This window comes from Chiloscyllium punctatum, chromosome 7 (genome assembly GCF_047496795.1).
Source record: "Chiloscyllium punctatum isolate Juve2018m chromosome 7, sChiPun1.3, whole genome shotgun sequence".
Classification (NCBI taxonomy): domain Eukaryota; kingdom Metazoa; phylum Chordata; class Chondrichthyes; order Orectolobiformes; family Hemiscylliidae; genus Chiloscyllium; species Chiloscyllium punctatum.
The window spans coordinates 48,435,759-48,456,164 of record NC_092745.1 but is presented as its reverse complement, the minus strand read 5'-3'; the positions used below and the strand labels follow the sequence as shown (position 1 = coordinate 48,456,164).

Here is a 20,406-nt window from a genome sequence, read left to right as displayed (position 1 = left end):
GAAGAGAACACACACACTTCAGTGATGGAGCGTTGCTGATAATTTAGTCACAATAGGATGTAAAAGACACAACGTTCTTTTTGGCTGGGCGGAGAGGAGCAGTGTAAATAAGGGCAATGTTTCTGTTTCAATGACTTGTCAGAAAAACGGTGTCTTAAAAGGTTGCACTTCTTGTTACAGGGGCTTCCCAACATCTGGATAATAAACTCAGGCCACATAGTGTGAATGGTCACCCTATTCCCAGGGTTGTTCAGGTTACCGTCTATGCCATCGGCTCAGTTTCAGCATCAGCTGGAGACACTTGTAAACTTTCTCGACCAATTGCAAGGTGAAGATAAAAACAGTGCTGTCCCTGTGGATGCTCCTATGCATTGTAAGCAAACAGACCTCCATGCTAGGAAGCAAGGACTGCCCTCATTCATACCATTGTTTTTAAGCTGACCTTAATTTGTGATTAACTATTTCAGACACCATCTCAACATTGTTCCCTAGTCTCAACTCAACTATTGGCTAAAGCTTGATGCATTAAAGAACAATTGACTTGGCTCTGTGGTTCCAAAGTCATTGTCTTCCCCAGCCGTACTCCCACAGTGCAAGTCAGCTCATCTATATCACATATGTATCTGCTGTGGAATCAAGGACACTCATGAACAAACATTTATGTGAGGCTGGAGGAAATGTACTATGTGAGCTTAGAGGCAATAGATTACCAAATCTAATAAAGCATCGGTGCAGTTAACAATCAATGAAAGAAACAATCAACTTTGGCCATTAGTGATGCGCTGTATGAATAGCCCCCATGGTTCAATCAGGGCTACCCCACTCCCCCTTCCCCTCCCCGCCAACTGAGCATGGTTGGTGCTATCATCCATCCTCCATCAAGGACTGACATTAACCTCCATGTCCCGAGTCACCTGCTAAAATTTGCTGTGATCCTCAACCTGTGACATGTGTTACATTTGAGATGCGTTGAGTTGTAGGTTCTACCCTGGGGGGGATGGTATAACTGTGTTATGTGGTACTATATGCTCCAAGTGTCTGTCATTCTCTGAACATTATCTGTTCCTCCTGCTGCTCCTCTGGCATTAGCTTATTGGTGTCAGGAGAACAAATGTTCATGAATATGACATCTCTGCTTCCTTTCCACTTCACAGTTCTGCAATTGTTTAATTGCCAAAGCCTGCAAATAACACTAAATATGCTGTATCAGTTCCATAAGTATACCATTCCTTATGTATAAAATTGCACCTCAGCTCAGTTGAACGTTCATATTGTTCCTTCCTATCGGAAAGATGTTGTGAAACTTGAAAGAGTTCAGAAAAGATTTACAAGAATGTTGCCAGGGTTGGAGGATTTGAGCTATAGGGAGAGGCTGAACAGGCTGGGGCTGTTTTCCTTGGAGCATCGGAGGCTGAGGGATCACCTTATAGAGGTTTACAAAATTATGAGGGGCATGGATAGGATAAATTGGCAAAGTCTTTTCCTTGGGGTTGGGGAGTCCAGAACTAGAGGGCATAGGTTTATGGTGAAAGGGGAAAGATATAAAAGAGATGTAAGGGGCAACTTTTTCACACAGAGGGTGGTACATGTATGGAATGAGCTGCCAGAGGAAGTGGTGGAGACTGGTACAATTGCAACATTTAAGAGGCATTTGGATGGGTATATGAATAGGAAGGGTTTGGAGGGATATGGGCCGGGTGCTGGCAGGTTGGACCAGATGGGGTTGGGATATCTGGTTGGCATGGACAGGTTGGGCCGAAGGGTCTGTTTCCATGCTGCACATCTCTATGACTCTATGTCTTGTTAAATAACCTGCGCTTCACCTGCACCTCAGAATCACAGAACTGTTATCGTAGAGCTGGAGGCCATTGGGCTCAAACTATCTGAAGCAACTGTCCAAATGAGCACTATGGCTTTATGCTAATCGCCTGCCTTTTCCAATCTCCATGTACATTGTTTCTGTTTCAGTAATCGCCTAAAATCCTGAAGATGTCTCCACCACACCTCTGGGCAGTGCATTCCAAACCCAAACCTCTCAGTGAATGAAAACAGAATTCCCACAGCACATTTGCTTAAATTGGAAATTGCTTTAAATTTGTCTCGTCTCATTCTTGATCCTGGTTTTCAAGTGGGAACAGTTCCTCCCTATCAGCCAACAGTTCCTCCCTATCAGCCAACAGTTCCTCTCTATTCCTCCTCTAGCCAGAGCTTACGGGATTTTGAAATCTTCTGTCAGATCTCCTATTAGCTGCCTTCTCCCCAAAAAGAACTATCCTAAGCATGCCTGCGTATCCTCAGAACTGAAGTTTCTAACCCTAGAATCATCCTTGTAAATTTATTCTGCATTTTTCCCAATGCATTCACATTCCTCCTGTAGTATGTTGCCAAGTCCTACACACAATACTCCAGCTGAAGACGAATAGTGTCTTGTCTAAGTTCAGAATCACCTCCTTGCTCTTGTACTTTATATCTCTGTTAATAAACCCCAGGATACAGGTTATTTTATAATGTGCTCTATCTGCCTGTCCTGCCACCTTCATTGATCTATGCATTTAGATACCCAAGTGCATTCCTTTAAGATCGGTGTCCCTTATTTTGTCTGTCCATTTGTTCCCAACAATATAAATCACCTCATAGTTTTCATTGAACATCATCTGCCACCAACTGCCAACTCCTGCCTATCTTGGAGAGGGTTCAGAAGAGATTTACCAGGATGTTGCCTGGAATGGAAGGTTTGAATTATGCGGAGAGGCTGGATTGGCTGGGACTATTTTCACTGGTGTGTAGAGGGTTTTGGAGTGACCTTGTGGAGGTATATAAAACTGTGAGGGGTGCAGATATGGTGAATAGTAATGGTCTTTTTTTTCTAGGGTGGAGGATTTCAAATCTAAGGGGCAAATTTTTAAAGTAAGAGGAGAGAGGTTTTAAAAAGACATGAAGAGCATTTAGTTTTACAAACAGAGTGATTCGAGTGTGGAATGAACTTCCAGAGGAAGTGATAAATGCCGGTACAGTTACAATGCTTAGTTAAAGATAGGAATAAGACATGTTTGGAAGGATATGGGCCAAGCGCAGGCAGGTGGGGCTAGTTTAGTTTGGGAACATGGTCAGCATGGACTGGTTGGAACCACAGGGTTCGTTTCCCTGCTGTATGACTCTATGACCCCACCTCCTTTCGGAGTTCTGTACTATGCCCGTCTTCCATTGCGTCAAGACAGGAATGTGGGCAATCCTACCCTCACTTTGCCTTCAGCTCTGGGCAACGTGCAATCTTTGTCTTTTCCTCCTTGCAATTTGGATGAGAGCATTTTCATGACTGGGTGGGCAAACATCAGCAGCTGAGATGGAAATGGCACAAAAGAGCACTTCACACTTTTACTCTCATGCTGACATCTAACCTCTCCTGTGGGTTGCTGTGTTACCAATGCTTTCTTCCTACACTGCATGGTCTGGGGTACAACAGGCACAACATTGCTGGGACCTAATGCGATTAGAGTTTTTTTGCAAAACTTTGTAGCTCAGGTTATGGGTGAGGTTGCAGATTTGTTTGCCGAGCTCTGCGCACATCAGCTCGGCATACAATTCTCACCTTAAGAGATGCTCAATTCGAAATGACGCGGAGGTGCTGCTGTTGGACAAAGTTAAAAATCACACAACACCGGGTTATAGTCCAACAGGTTTAATTGGAAGCACTAGCTTTCAGAGTGCTGCCCCTTCATCAGGGATAACCACCTGATGAAGGAGCAGCACTCCGAAAGCTAGTGCTTCCAAATAAACCTGTTGGCCTATAACATGGTGTTGTGTGATTTTTAACTAAATTATAAAGGTGGTAATTTGTCTGGCTGCCTCCTCCATGATGTTGTCTCCTGAGCCACCCCGAGATCCCTCTGGGTTCAGGACTTGGAAATAGTCTCAAGTTGTATTTCTGTTGAATCACCCTTAAATTCTGCCCATTATGTGCTCAATGCAGAGGGAAGCTTCTTATAATGTGGAATATTAATACTGGTAAGTTACTCCACAGCTCAGCAATGTGTCTTATAGATGTCATTCATTTGATGGATTTGGATGCATGGTTAATATTCTACATACTACAATAAAACAATTTGTCATGTTTTTTTTGTGATTTATAAAGGCATTATTCATGATAATCGAACCAGACTTTATTATTTCCTGATTTGGCTTGGCTAAGAACTGAATGAGGAATATGAGCTACCATTATTTCCAAGCTCATCTAGTCTGCCATTTGAAAGTTCAATATCCCTCACTTCTTTTTAATTGAACTTTAATTTAACTTCAGGGATACTTCCAGCTTCCCTTTTGTACAAATCAATAAATTAGTCCCCACTAGTCCAGTGGATAGATTATACATTATTGTGTTAGCTGAAGTGTTGTTATGTCATTAAATTTGAAATTGCTTTCAGCACGCCTTTGAGATTTCCACTTTCTTGACAGAAATTCCAAATCAATACGTTTGTTTTTTTGCAGAAATATCTGGCTCTTCAGAAGAGATTCCCCTTGTTCGCTGGAGGCAGCAGTGGCTAGAAAATGGAACCTTGCTTTTCCATGTTCATCATCAGAATATTGCCCATCGCTTACCAGGGCTCGTCCCAACTATTTATTCCCAGACAGATTCTGCTGAGGAAGAACTCCGAATCCTCCATATTTCCGTGATGGTCAGTTCCACTATTTCAACTATTTATTTTAAATCATTTTCCCTTTGTTAAATTTTTTTTAAAAACTTAACAATTTACATTAATGTGATATTAAGCTGAGGCGAATATTGTTCGCAGTGCGAGTTGCTTTTCCATAATAGTCTTGATATTGCAAGGATGATGTTTGGATAAATTGTGTTGCAAGGATTGCCAGTGGCCGTCCACTTAATTGCTTCGAAGTATCTGAAAATTGGCAGATCTCGCAGTGGTTTAAAAGAGATTTTGGTGATGGGTACGATGGAGACATTAAACTTGGGCATCTCCTGTTACAGAAAAAGCTTCTACTGATCAGTGGGAGTATAGTTATCAATGAGTTCTTATACTTAAAATAATGGAAAGTCCTGTGTCATCTCTATTGATGGATTGAACTATGTCCTCACATTTATGGGCAGATTTTAAAATCTGTCCACTCAGTGTTCTCCCGTAATATTCAGTAACTGGGAGAAAAACATCAAAATCTGTCAAAATCGATGCTCTTACTGTTCTGAAAAAGGATAATGGGTCACCCGAATTTATGCTAATCAAGTAGCAGCGCGCCCAGTTCGATTGGAGAGTGTACACACCATTTGTTTCTATTTCATTCATGGTTAGTAGAGTCCTTATGTTTAACAAATGCTTGCATGTCTGCTAAGTGAAAATCATAATTATTCTCATCACCATAGCAATTGAAAAATTGATGGATGAGAGAAAGGTGACCTGAAGTTTGTGTAAAGATTGGGCTGATGCTGTGGATGAATTTACCAATCTTCCAGGGATCACACTACAGCAGTGGTAATACAGCCCTTGCACACATCCATCTCTCATTGCAGCGGAAAAGCCAAAACCAAGCACATTCCAATATTTGTCACAGACTGAATTCTGATGCTGCTTAGGTAGTCTGCCTTGGATGTGTAAGGGAATTTTCTTCAGCAGTTAATGCCTCTAAATTTTTTTAAAACTTTCTCCACCGTGCTAACAATAGTGAACAACAGAAAACACAATTGCATTTTTGATGTTAAAGTATGAAAAACAGAACATTTGCCAGCAGAAATCTTGCCACTTTGAATATTCCAGTTGAAAATGGGAGGTGAGTCTTTCAAAAGAGCAGAACTTTGGAGTTGAGGTCTGTACATTTTCACATCACAGCCAAAGGACAGATATTTTTTCTACTTTGTAACTTTATTCTTCTGACATATGAAACTTTTTTAAAAATAAACTATTCTGAACTATTATTAGATTTTAAATAGTTATGTGCTCTTGTATTTGCTGCTTTGCCAGTTTATTTGCTTTAGATCTTTCAAGGAATTAATCTAAATGCCTTAAATGGAAACAAAATGTCCTGATATTGAGGTGAAAGTTAAACTGATGATTCATCAATCTGTTTTGAACATAAGGGCTGCTCGTTGCCTAGTAACAGGTACATGCATGTTCTACCCTCCCATTATGAGGAAAGTTATGAACCGTTGGTTCCTGAAAGACCCTGATCAAGCACGTCAGAATTACTTGCCTTCCAATAGAGTTTATAAAGCCACATTCATTCACAATGAGTAAATTCATTGCTTATTTACAAAGAGAAACCATGCAATATTCAGACAAGACCACATGGTGTTTGTAAAAGCTTGTATAAGCTTATTTGGGTTAACACTTGATTTTAATTAGCTGGTTGGAGGAAGACCTCATCTAGATTTTGGCTGTACATTTTAAAGATGTCATGATTGTGAGGCAGAAATCATTTTGGCACTGCTGTGTTGAAAAGCAGAACAATTTTTGTGTGACAGTATTAAATTATGTTCAAACTCAGTCTGGAAGTGATGGTGGTGATTTTACTTTCACCACTTGGAATTGATTTGACAGTGAAGATTACACTCGATGATATCATCCATTGATTTTAATAGGATGAAGGTTGAACACTGTTTGTAAGAGCAGCAATCTACTCTGCCACTTTACTGTCCAGACAAAGGTGAAAAATACATCTGTAAAATTGGTGGCAAGGTGGGACAGCACAGTTGCTAGCACTGCTGCCTCGTAGCGCCAGAGACCCGGGTTTGATTCCCACCTCGGGCGACTATTTGTGTGTAGTTTGCACATTCTCCCCGTGTCCACATGGGTTTCCTCCCACAGTCCAAAGATGTGCAGGTTAAGTGAATTAGTCATGCTAAATTGCCCATAGTGTTAGGTGCCTTAGTCAGGGGTAAATATAGAGTAGGGTAATGGGTGTGGGCAGGTTACTCTTCAGAGGGTTGGTGTGGACCTGTTGGGCCAAATGGCCTGTTTCCAAAATGTAGGGAATCTAATCCAAATTGTCCTTTATTCTGCCTTGGCAAACATAAAGATCAAATAGCCCTATCACCAGATTCATGAGCAGTGCCTGGTTCTGACTTACACAATAGGCTATTTTTTCTTCGAAGTTGGCCACTTTTTTTCCCCATTATCCTTGGCTGTTAATCACTGTAGGAATTAAGATGCAGCAATACAGCTACTGAGTCTGCCCTGTGATTTTGATGCCAGCGGTCCAAGATAGAGGTTTGGGGGAGTGAACAGTGAGCTGGAGTCACCAGGTTACAGGCCTGAGTTTCAGAATTCTCAGTATCTGGCCATATGAGAGAGGAGGTAGTAATGAGAGTGATGATGAGTGATAATCCCTGGAAGTAGGCCTCATGCTGCCATCTTGTGATAATGCCATCTCACTATTCAACACTTGGTTGCAAAATGAGCCTTTGTGATCTTAACGTTGAGTAGCGTCTCGTTGGACATCTTACTGATTTTCTGCAAACTTCATGCTATGGGCCACATTGCTCAGGAGCTGGGAAGATTTTATCCAATGTTTCTGTTATTAATAATGGTAACCCTTTCCTGTAGTATCATTGTAGAAAATACACTTCTTAAGTTTCAAATGTAATGTTGATCTAGCTTTTAGTGCACCTTCCTTGCAGCCGTAACATTATATTCCTCACTCTGTTGACTCACCCTATAGTCTTTGTATGACATGATCTGCCTGTACTGCATACAGAACAAAACCTTTCACTGTACTTAGGTACATGTGGCAATAATGAATTGAATCAAATCAAAACGAGAGAGAGCACGTGTATGTACGTATGTATGTATGTGAGTGAGGTGAGTGAGTGAGGTGAGTGAGGTGAGTGAGGTGAGTGAGGTGAGTGAGGTGAGTGAGGTGAGTGAGGTGAGTGAGGTGAGTGAGGTGAGTGAGGTGAGTGAGGTGAGTGAGGTGAGTGAGGTGAGTGAGGTGAGTGAGGTGAGTGAGGTGAGTGAGGTGTGATGCCATAATATCTTTCTGCATCCATTGGAGCAACATCTCATTCAAAAGGCAGCGTTTCGGACAAAGTGGGTCTTGCTCATTGCTACACTGGAATGTCAATTTTGATATTTGTGCTTAAATAATGGATGAGGACTCAAACACAGAATCTTATGACTTACAGGCAAGGGTGGTCCCAACTGATGTAAAGCTGCCATTCAGGCAATGGCTCACCTGCAGCATCACAATGGGTTTGTCAGATGGGAATAAATGTTGCACTTGTCAATGACACTAGCATGGAGAAGAAAAAAGCAGAACCTCGGAATTACTTACTTTGCCTCCTTGGTTTGTCTCCTTGCAAGCATTAATAGTACCCTTCAATTTTTTTTAAAATTGCAGTCAGCTAACTACTAATAGAGCATGAATCCTACCCTGTTCTGGATAGCTCTGTACTATGTCAACAGGTGGATTTATTCATTCTGCCTGAGGAAAAGTATCCTTAATTGAGCTGAGCTCTTTTCACGTGGTTACTGACTTACCTTTCCAATCAGCCTTAGCTAAATGGAATTTGTTTGAATTTATTTCATATGTTATTTGAGACCGTAACTTATTAAGGGGGTGTGGGTAGAGAAAAACACAAGACATGTTAATAGCTCACTGATTGATTATTCTATTGTTTATTTGGAAAGTTGCAGAAGCTGGAATTCCCCAAAGAAAATCTCTTCAAATGAGAACATTTGAATGAATAAAACATTTATAACTGCTGAACTATACTTTGCTCCTGATTTTAGGTAGTACCTGAAAGATTGATTTGTCAGTACACAGTACTCCTGTGTAATGGTTCAAAGCAAGGGAAAAGGTAGCCACTGAGAAATTGATGAAGATATTGTAATGCCATGCAAAACGAAATCAAATAGTTGAAACATTGTTGTTTTTGTGTCAAAGGAAATTCTATTAAATACCTCTTTTGAAGATGATCAAGGAAAATGGTATTAGTTAATGGAAATCATTATTTATTGCCAAAACATTTGGTGGGAAAACAACAATTTTAGTTGAAGTATTAACTGTACTTACTTTACTTCTAATTAAGATAAACCTCACATCATTTGTGTGTCAGACAAAAACAAATTAATTATAACATTTCAAACATGTTGGTATCTTGATCACACTACCACACTATTTTGTGTTGAATGTAATTTCTTCATTTGCCTGTGCGCCAACATTATTCGATAAACAGGTTATAATCTGCAAGCTGGAAAGAAAAGGTACAGATTTTAACCAGCAATTTTCACAACCACTTGATATCTTAAATGTTTTATAGGTCATTGACATAATTTTGAATTGTAGGCACTGTTGTAATGAACAAAATGTTGCAACAAATTTGCGCTCAGTTGACCCCTACAATAGCACACTGACATAAAATTCAAGAACAAGAGGAGGCGATTCAGTCTGTCTAGTCTGCTGTGCCAGTCAAAATGACCATGGCTGATTGGTTTGTGTGGTCAACTCTATCTTTCTGCCACACTCCAGGATAGCCATTAACATCCTTTCAAAATATTCATGTCATTGTTGTATTTAGGATAAAATCTGCAGTGCTGTCCAGCTGCTTGCCAGTCTGAGTGTACAATTTTTCTTGTGGCAAGTTTGCTGCTACTGTCTTCTTTACCTGTAGGGTCGAGTACAGAGCCTGTTTGGTCTTGTTTGGAAACCATTTAAAAGGTTAAAAGGTGCTCACATATTAAGCAAGAGGTAATTTATGGCACAGTGGCAGACAACACAAGGAGAACATGCAAGCTCCACACAGACAGTCACCCGAGGCTGGAACTGGACCCAAGTCCCTGGCTCAGTAGTTTGTGCTGCTGCTTTCACAGTGCCAGGGGCTTGGGTTCAGTTCCACTCTCAGGTGACTGTCTGCGTGGAGCTTGCATGTTCTCCGTGTCTGCATGGGCTTTCTCCGGGTGCTCCAGTTTCCTCCCACAGTCCAAAGAAGTGCAGAATAGGTGGATTGGACAAGCTAACTGTGAGATTACGGAGATAGATTGTGAAGTGGGGAGTGGATCTGGGTAGGATTCTCCTGGATTTACCTTTTATTGTCACATGTACTCAAGTACAGAAGTACAATACAGTGAAAAGTGTATAATGTCACCAAATGTGGTGTCACCAAGGTACCTAGGTTCAAAAAACCCAGGTACAAAGTAATAAGAGAAACAAGAGTTTAAAAAGTTAAGCATTACTTCATAGAATAGTAGAAAAGTAAAGAAATAAGGTAATAGTTCAACTTAAAGTCTTTTGTCATTTAAACTAGGAAGATAAAGGAGTAAGTTAAAAATTCAACTGGCTTTGATGAGTCCTCTGCTTGTCTTGCTCTCTGGGTAGACCTCAACTGTCTGTTCTCGATGACACCACCGCAGATACTGTCGCTGCTGCTGGAACTGCTGCCTCTCTGCTCTTCCCCCACTCCCTCGGGAATATGCCCGGGGCAGGGTCCACTCGCACGTTGAACCAAGACACTGGCATGAGCCACCGAGAGACCAGCCGACATACCACTGAGAGACCAGGCTGGGAACCACCATGAGCCACTGGGAGACCAGACCAGGACCCATCACATGACACAGAGGGCAGGCCAGGACCCATGATGAACTATCTAGGGACAAGACCCTTCAGAAGATCAGTGCAGATTTGATGGGTTGTGTGGCATCTATCTGCACCGTAGGGATTCTATTATTCTATGCCAGAGGTAATATTGATCTGGTGGACATTGATACATAGACTCTTTGAGGAGAACCTGGAAGTTATATTTTATTCCTGCAAGACCCTCAGCTGTTTTACCATCAAGTAACCCTTCCAGACCCGTCCACAACAGACCCTGCCTCGAAAGGTCTTCAGGGAACATCCAATTTCTAATCAATCTAAATACTCAGACAGAAAACAGTCCTTGTTATTTCTGAGTTGAGCGAAAGATTTTTTTTAAATTTCGTAATGGGATAATGACCAGATAACTCACTTCATGAAGTTGGTTAAGTCATGAATATTGTTCCAGACACCAGAGGCAACTCTCTTCTTTGATATTATGCATTGAAATCGTTTATATCTACCCTAGCAGAGAATAGGATCTCCGCTTAAAATCACATCAAGAAATGAGACTTCTAACAGTTCAACACTCCAGAAATCAGATGTTCAAATCCTGGACTGGGACTTGAACCTTCAGATTCAGAGGCAAGAGAACAACAGTCAAGCCACAGCTGATAGTAGCTGTTAGACTAAATTGGCAATTAATAAGTCACTTTCAAGCTATTGATGGAAAAAATGACCACGTTATTGGTGTGAACAGTGAAATAATGCATGTCAGTATTAGTAACATTAAGCGAATTTTGCTTTTGGCTAATGAAAAAAAAAACTGCTATATTGATAAGCAAAGTAAGCTTTTTGATGTGGTTTCGTTTGATGTTTTGCTTGTTTGGTATTATTATTTTAAAATGAATATAAAACCTTCATCACTGGAAAATTGCCTTTTATGTGTTTGGTTTCTTTAAGTAAGAACATTTTTAAAGGAAAATTTCAGTATTTGGAAGCAAAAAATATCATTTGCTGTGTTCTGAGAGAGACATGGCAGCATCTTGTGTGTTTTAATTGTCATTGATGATTTTTAATAACTTCTTGTGACTAATTAACCTCTTTTCAACATCCCTGATTAGTCATAAAAAAAGCTTAAATTCATTTCTGAGCACATGGCAATATGTTCTTGCCAATTGAAATGTAATTAATTTTTTGTTTAACTGCAGTGAGAAGCCAAGTTTAAAAAAGAGCAAGTTTAGTTCCTGCTAATTCGAAGAGAACGACTGCAGATACAATGACGAGTACACAAACTTAGGAAATTCTCTGTCTAGGTCTTGCAGAAACTCTCTCACGCAAACATCTGTTAATCTACTTACCTTCAACTACTAAATGTTTAGCATCCATTGATGGAAACTATTAGGTACTAATAGATTCATCCTTTTTTTTTCTCAACTCTATTAATAAGCAAACCAAAAACAAAACTGTTCAGGTGGTTTTATGGTAATATTCCTACTCTGAACCAGAAGGTCTAAATCTCACTTCAGGATGCAATCACCTTGAAGTTTAGTTAATACACATTCAAACAGATTGATTTGAAACTTCTATTCATAAGATGCAAAATGATACTACTATTTGTTACTGTAATATAATCAATATTTAGCTGTATAACTGCAGCTGTTTGCAACTCCAGTTAGGCTACATTTGGAGTATTGTGGGCAGTTCTGGTCACCATACAATAGGAAAGGATGTGGAAGCGAGAGAGAGGGTGCAAAGGCGGTTTACCAGGATGTTGCCTGGATTGGAGAGTAGTAGCAAGAAGAAAAAGTTAGACAAACTTAGAGATTTTAGATCTAGATTTCTTACAGTGTGGAAACAGGCCCTTTGGCCCAACAAGTCCACCCAGACCCACTCCCCTACATTTACCCCTTCACTTTACCCCTTCACTTAACGCCACAGGCAATTTAGCACGGACAATTCACCTAACCTGCACATCTTTGGACTGTGGGAGGAAACCCATGTAGACACAAGGAGAATGTGCAAACACCACACAGTGCCGGAGGTGGGAATTGAACCCAGGTTGCTGGTGCTGAGAGGCAGCAGTGCTAACCACTGAGCCACCGTGCCACCCCTTGGATTATCTTTGCTAGAGTGTTGGAGGCTGAGGGGGCAATCTGAAGGAAATCTATGCAATTATGACAGGCATGGAAAGAGTGTGTAGTCAGTGTCTTTTTCCCAGGTCAGAAATGTCAGATACGAGGTGGGAATTGGTTTAAGGTGAGAGAAGGTAAGTTTAAAGGAAACATGCAAGCTCAGCTTTTTTATGCAGAGGGTGGTAGGTACCTGGAACACACTGCCAGGGAAGGTGGTAGAAGCAGATACGATAGCAAAGTTTAAGATGCATTTGGACAGACACATGTGCAGGTAGGGAATAGAGGGATATGGACCATAACAGAATTAGTGTAGAATGGCATTGTGATCAGCATGGATATGGTGGGGTTGATGGGTCTATGTTGTACTGTTGTGTGTTCTTTGTTAACGTACTCCAGACCTCCTCCATCCTGAAAACAGAAATCACTTTCAACGTGATTACAGCATGAATGTTTCCTTGTTTTAATAATTCACTGTAACACAGGCATCTCTCTCCCATTTCTTCAGGCAAGCACTTCTTGTTGTAAAATAATCTGATTAGCTGTTGACTTTCATCCACCCATTTTACTTGAGTAATTTTTAAAAAAAATCTTATTGCACTTCTACGCTTGCAGGATCAATCTTCAAACCCTCCTGCAATGCCCTTTTGTCAGGTGGATGTTGTTCCAGGACCAAGCATATCGATGTAACATCCCATAGACATTTTTTAATGACTACCCCTTGTATAGACTTGCTTTAATGTACCAATTAAAGATTCTTCAAATCTGTCTCTTGTAGGAGTGTAAGTATTTCTGCAGACAAAGTTCTTTTACCTATTCCTTATTTGTTTCAACTCCTATTCCTAATGTAGAGGATTTACCATTTCTTCCCACTGCAATGAATCCTGCTGCACTTGTGACTAAAAGTGACTAATGCTATTCAGTTTTGGATGAAAATCCAAAAAAATTGTTCAAAACTTAATTTCTTCAATATGTTAGTTGCTTTTAGTACTTGACCAACAGTCACATATTTCAGCAGGGTATTTATTTAAATTTTAATCTATTTTTCTAATCAACCTGTTTGAGAGATAGTTAGTACATACCTCCAGAGCAGGTGGGACTTGAATACAGATCTCACAGTCCAGGGGCAGGGACACTACCACTGTACCACAAGGGGGCCCTCAGCAGAGCATTCTATTCTAATAGAGCACAGCACACACCAGGACTAGTTTGTGTCCAGAATCATTTAAATTGTTCATTGAGCTTCTCAATTGATTCTTGGTTGTCAAGTCTTTCTTTTGTGAACCTCTGACCTGCTTGATGAGGACTCCCTTAACACTTCCTGGATTGGAGTGTCAGTTCCTGGCTTATACTCAACCTAGTCTAATGTACAACCCTATTTATTTATGAATAAAGTGAGGACTGTAGATGCCAGAGATCAGAGTCAAGAGTGTGGTGCTGGAAACACACAGCGGGTCAGGCAGCATCTGAGGAGCAGGAGAGTCGACGTTTCAGGCATAAGTCCTTCATCAGAAATGAGGCTTGTGGAATGGGGGAAACAGAGATAAATGGGAGGGGGGGGGGGGGGGGGGGGAGATGGTGCTGGGGGTAAAGTAACTGAGAGTGCGATAGGTAGATGAAGGTGAGGGAGAAGGTGATAGGTCGGAGAGGAGACTAGAGCGGATAGATGGGAAAGGTGATGGACAGGTCAGGAAGGCTGTGCTGAGTTGGAGGCTTGGGACTGGGATAATATTGGGGGAGGAGAAATGAGGAAATTGTTGAAATCCACATTTATCCCATGTGGTTGCACAGTCCCAAGGTAGAGTATGAGGCATTCTTCCTCCAGGCGTCAGGTGGTTAGGGTTTGGCGATGGAGGAGGCCCAGGACCTGCATGTCCTTGACAGAGTGGGAGGGGGAGTTGAAGTGTTCAGCCACGGGGCGGTGGGGTTGGTTGGTGCTGATGTCCCAGAGTGTCTATGCAAGTCTGCTTCAGGACATGGCTGAAAAGCTTCAGGGCAGAGGAGATGACCTGGGTGGGGGGGTGGGGGGGGGGGGGGGGGGGGGGGGGGTGGGGAGAGGGGGGTGGGGGGGGGGGTGGAGGTGGGGAGGCGAGGTGCAGTGAGAGAGGGAATCACTAAAATTCTTACAGAGAGAGAGGAGGAGAACTACTTCAAGGTAGGCATCCTTGGAAGAGACAACCCTGCAACCACACAGGACCAGTGTGGATTCTAACAGTTTCCTCATTTCACCTCCCCCCATATTATCCCAGTCCCAAGCCTCCAACTCGGCACTGCCCTCCTGACCTGTCCATCACCTTTCCCATCTATCCACTCCACCCTCCTCTCCTCCCTCACCTTCATCTACCTATTGCTCACTCAGCTACCTCTCCCCCAACCCCACCCCCCTCCCATTTATCTCTCAGCCCCCCAGCCCACAAGCCTCATTCCTGATGAAGCGTTGATTCTCCTGCTCCTCGGATGCTGCCTGACCTGCTGTGCTTTTCCAGCACCACACCCTCGACTCTGATCTCTAGCATCTGCAGACCTCACTTTCTTCTAGTTGATTTCAACCTTACTGTGAAACCTCTTCCAAGGATGCCTACCTTGAGGAAGTTCTCCTCCTCTCTCTACAAGGATCTGAATGAGTCTCCCTCTCACTGCATCCCCTTGGTCCAAATCCTTCTGCAAGGTGAAAGTGCTGGAGAGGAGAGTCAGGAATGTGGTGATGGAAAAGCACAGCAGGTCAGGCAGCATTTGAGGAGCAGGAAAATTGACGTTTTGGGCAATTGCTGATGAAGGGCTTTTGCCAGAAATGTTGATTCTCCGACTCCTCAGACGCTGCCTAACCTGCTGTGCTTTTCCAGCACCACACTCTTGACCCAAATCCTTCTGCAACACACCACCACCTCCTCAATGTCACCTGTTCCCTACTTATCTTTGTACCATCTGCAAACCTACCCAAAATGCCATCAGTTCCTTCATCTACATCGTTAATGTTAAAAGTGAAAAGGTTTAGTCACAACACTGAGCGTTGTGAAACACCACTTGTCACGAGCTGCCATTCTGAGAAGGATCCTCTTATTTTCACTCTCTGCTTTCTGCCAGACAGCCAAGCTTCTATCCATGGTAGCGCTTTGCCTCTGACACCATGGGCCTTTATCTTAGTCAACAGCCTCCTGTGCAGCACCTTGTCAAAGGCCTTCTTAGAAGTCCAGGTAGTTAACATCCAGTGGCTCTCCTGCTTGTTACTTCCTCAAAGAACTCATGCAGATTTATCGGGGCATGACCTGCCCTTGATGAAACTGTGCTGACTTTGCCCTATTTTACCATATTCTTCCAAGTGTGCAGAAATCTCATCCTTCACAATGGATTCCAAAATCTTACCCATGACCGAGGTTAGGTTAATTGGTCTGCAATTTTTCATCTTTTGCCTTACTGCCTTTTTAAACAGTGGTGTCACGTGAGCGATTTTCCAGTCCTCTGGGATTATCCCTAATTGTAGTGATTCCTGAAAGATCGCCACTAATGTCACCACGATCTCTTCAGCTATCTCTCTTAGAACACTGTAGTATAGTCCATCTGGTCCAGGTTATTTATCCACCTTCAGGCCATCCAGTTTTTCTCGCACCTTCTCCTTGGTGATGGCCACCATACTTAGCTCTGCCTCCTCACTCTTTTGAATTTGAAGATTCCACCATGAAGATTAATGTGAAGTAATATTTCAGTTCCTCAGCCATTTCCTTGTTCCCCACTACTATCTCTCCAGCATCATTTTCCAGTGGCCCAGTGTCCACTTTTGCCTCTCTTTTGCCCTTTATGTGTCTGAAGAAACTCTTACAATCTTCCTTTTTATTACTGGCTAGTTTAGCCTCATATTTAAATCTTCTTCCTCCTTATTTATTTTTTTGTTGCCCTCTGTTGGTCTTTGTAAGCTTCCCAATCCTCTGGTTTCCCACTGCCCTTTGCCACATTACATGCTTTCTCTTTTGCTTTTATGCCATCCCTAACTTCCATAATCAGCCATGGTTGCCTCATCCTCACTGTACCATGCTTCTTTTTCCTCAGGATGAGTCTCTGCTGTATCACCTGAATTATTCCCAGAAACTCCTGCCACTGTGTTCCACTGTCTTTCCTGCTACGTGGATCCCCGGTACGCAAACACCAAGTGTCACTACGTACTGAGGTTCTACCTGTCCCCGGTGTTGCGAAGGATGGGCCTGGCCTCGCTGCCGCGGAACGCTCAGAGTAGTTGGACCGTTCCGTATCACCTGTCCTTCGTGGAGAAATTTATGAGGAAAAACACCTTTGACCACAGGTCCATCAGGAAGTGGTCAGCACGTAGCGTCCTTGAGACCCTTCGGGAAGAGGAAAGGGCGGATCCTGTCGAGCGGTTCCCTGAGCAGACTGTCAAAGCCATTTGGCAGAATGCCTCATCGCCAGAACTTTCCAACAAGCACCAAGACGTGGCTTGGCTGGTGGTGAGAAGGGCTCTGCCTGTGAGATCCTTTATGCACGCCCGGACTCTCTGCCGCACCGCACGCTGCCCTCGAAGTGGCTGCGGGGGGGACGAGACTGTCACACACCTCCTTCTGGAATGTGCCTATGCAGAGGAAGTCTGGAGAGGAATGCAGTGGTGCTTGTCGAGGTTCGTCCCGAGCAGCGCCGGGACGCGGGACTCCGTGCTCTACGGCCTGTTCCCCGGGACTCACACCGAGACGAACATTAACTGCGCCTGGAGGATCATCAACTCGGTGAAGGACGCTCTCTGGGCGGTCCGAAACCTGTTGATCTTCCAGCTGAAGGAGTTGACCCCGACCGAGTGTTGCAGACTGGCACATTCCAAGGTCCAAGACTACGTGTTGAGGGACGCGCTGAAGCTTGGGGCAGCTGCCGCCAAGGCGCGGTGGGGAAAGACCACCGTGTAAGATCGGCCTGCCTAAAGAAGAATAGGGGGCCCATACAGACGTTTTTTTGGGCTCTGCTGATGCCTCAGCCAAATATATGTATATATACAAGATTGAAAAAATGCACAGGATTGTAAAGGACAAGAATAAAGTCGAATCTGTGTTTGTAAATATGGACATATGTATGGCATGATCCAATGTACAGACCATCAAATCATTTATGAATAAAGTATATTTTTGAAATAAAAAAAAAAGTCTTTCCTGCTAGACCCTTCCAGGAAAGTATGCAGAACCTGCTCCTGCTGCAGACGATGGGGGTGGATGTCACGGAGGACCTCAAGGAGGTGAAGGGCCAGCAAGCCTCGCTCTTTGCCTCGGAGGCCTCCAGGATAATCTTCCGGTCCAGGGTCCGCTCGGTGGAGCAGGACGAGACGTGCTCACGTTTCTTCTTCCAGAAGGTGCACAAAGAGAGCTCCGTGCTCAGCAGCCTGAAGAAAGAAGATGGCTCGGTAACGTCATCTCAGGCTGACGTCATGAGGATCAGCAAATCCTTCTACGCCAGCCTGTATGACTCGAAGCCGACCGACAGCGCGGCCTCCCAGTCGTTCCTGTCCTCTATCACGGAGGTCCTAGATGACGGAACACGAGAGAGGCTGGACCAGCCGCTATCTCTGGATGAACTGACCAAGGCCCTCGAGTCCTTCGAAAAGAATAAAACTCCCGGAAGCGACGGCTTACCGGTCGAGGTTTATTCCGCTCTTTGGGACTTGATCGGCCAGGACCTGCTGGAGGTCTATGTCAGTATGCTCCGGGCAGGTACCATGAGTGAATCCATGAGGAAAGGCATCATCACCCTCGTCTACAAGCGGAAGGGGGAGAGGGAGGAAATTAGAAATTGGAGACCGATCTCACTGTTAAATGCAGACTACAAAATCCTGTCAAAGGTCATCGCCAACCGGGTCAGGTCTGCTCTGGGATCGGTGATCCACCCGGACCAAACCTGTGCTGTACCGGGCAGGAAGATCTCTGAGAGTCTCGCACTCCTCAGGGATACGATCGCCTACGTGCAGGACAGGGGGGTGGACACCTGCCTCATCAGCCTGGACCAGGAGAAAGCCTTTGACAGGATATCGCATACATATATGAGGGATGTCCTCTCCAAAATGGGCTTTGGGGAGGGAATCGGAAATTGGATCAGACTGCTCTACACCAACATTGTCAGTGCAGTCTCAATCAATGGGTGGGAATCAGATAGCTTCCCTGTAAGATCTGGAGTCAGGCAGGGATGCCCCCTCTCACCCGCCTTGTTTGTGTGTGTTGCATAGAGCCATTTGCCGAATCCATCAGGAAGGATGCGAGCCTGAGGGGGGTGACTATTCCTGGCAGCGGGGGCCTGCAGGTTAAGGCCTCCCTGTACATGGATGACGTCGCTGTTTTCTGCTCGGATCCGCTGTCCGTGCACAGACTCGTGTGCATCTGCAACCAGTTCGAACGGGCCTCGGGGGCCAAGGTAAACCGAGGCAAGAGCGAGGCCATGCTCTTCGGGAACTGGGCCGACCAATCCTCTATCCCCTTCACCGTCAGGACTGACCACCTGAAGGTGCTGGGTATTTGGTTCGGGGGGGCTGGGGCGTGCGCCAAGACCTGGGAGGAGCGGATCAGGAAGATGAGACAGAAACTAGGCAGATGGGGGCAACGGTCGCTCTCCATCGCGGGAAAAAACCTGGTCATCAGGTGTGAGGTCCTCGCAGTATTGCTATATGTGGCACAGGTCTGGCCTATCCCCAGGACCTGTGCCGCCGCAGTCACCTGGGCCATCTTCCAATTCATTTGGAGATCAAAGATGGACCGGGTCCGAAGAGACTCAATGTACAAAGACCGGTGCAATGGGGGAAAAAACACGCCCAATGCCACCCTCACCCTGATGGCCACCTTTGTGTGTGGCTGCATCAAGCTGTGCGTGGATCCCCGGTACGCAAACACCAAGTGTCACTACGTACTGAGGTTCTACCTGTCCCCGGTGTTGCGAAGGATGGGCCTGGCCTCGCTGCCGCGGAACGCTCCGAGTAGTTGGACCGTTCCGTATCACCTGTCCTTCGTGGAGAAATTTATGAGGAAAAACACCTTTGACCACAAGTCCATCAGGAAGTGGTCAGCACGTAGCGTCCTTGAGACCCTTCGGGAAAAGGAGAGGGCGGATCCTGTCGAGCGGTTCCCTGAGCAGACTGTCAAAGCCATTTGGCAGAATGCCTCATCGCCAGAACTTTCCAACAAGCACCAAGACGTGGCTTGGCTGGTGGTGAGAAGGGCTCTGCCTGTGAGATCCTTTATGCACGCCCGGACTCTCTGCCGCACCGCACGCTGCCCTCGAAGTGGCTGCGGGGGGGACGAGACTGTCACACACCTCCTTCTGGAATGTGCCTATGCAGAGGAAGTCTGGAGAGGAATGCAGTGGTGCTTGTCGAGGTTCGTCCCGAGCAGCGGCGTGACGCGGGACTCCGTGCTCTACGGCCTGTTCCCCGGGACTCACACCGAGACGAACATTAACTGCGCCTGGAGGATCATCAACTCGGTGAAGGACGCTCTCTGGGCGGTCCGAAACCTGTTGATCTTCCAGCTGAAGGAGTTGACCCCGACCGAGTGTTGCAGACTGGCACATTCCAAGGTCCAAGACTACGTGTTGAGGGACGCGCTGAAGCTTGGGGCAGCTGCCGCCAAGGCGCGGTGGGGAAAGACCACCGTGTAAGATCGGCCTGCCGAAAGAAGAACAGGGGGCCCATACAGACGTTTTTTTGGGCTCTGCTGATGCCTCAGCCAAATATATGTATATATACAAGATTGAAAAAATGCACAGGATTGTAAAGGACAAGAATAAA

General features: G+C 44.4%; 1 protein-coding gene across 1 annotated transcript in view; it reads left to right on the top strand.

Annotated features, from left to right (window-relative positions):
• astn1 (astrotactin 1) overlaps positions 1-20,406 on the top strand; it is a 2,276,897-nt gene that overhangs the window by 444,465 nt on the left and 1,812,026 nt on the right. Inside the window, exon 2 of the mRNA XM_072573509.1 lies at positions 4,486-4,673. Within this exon, the coding sequence (XP_072429610.1) occupies positions 4,486-4,673 (188 nt within the window). The remainder of the gene's footprint in view (positions 1-4,485; positions 4,674-20,406) is intronic.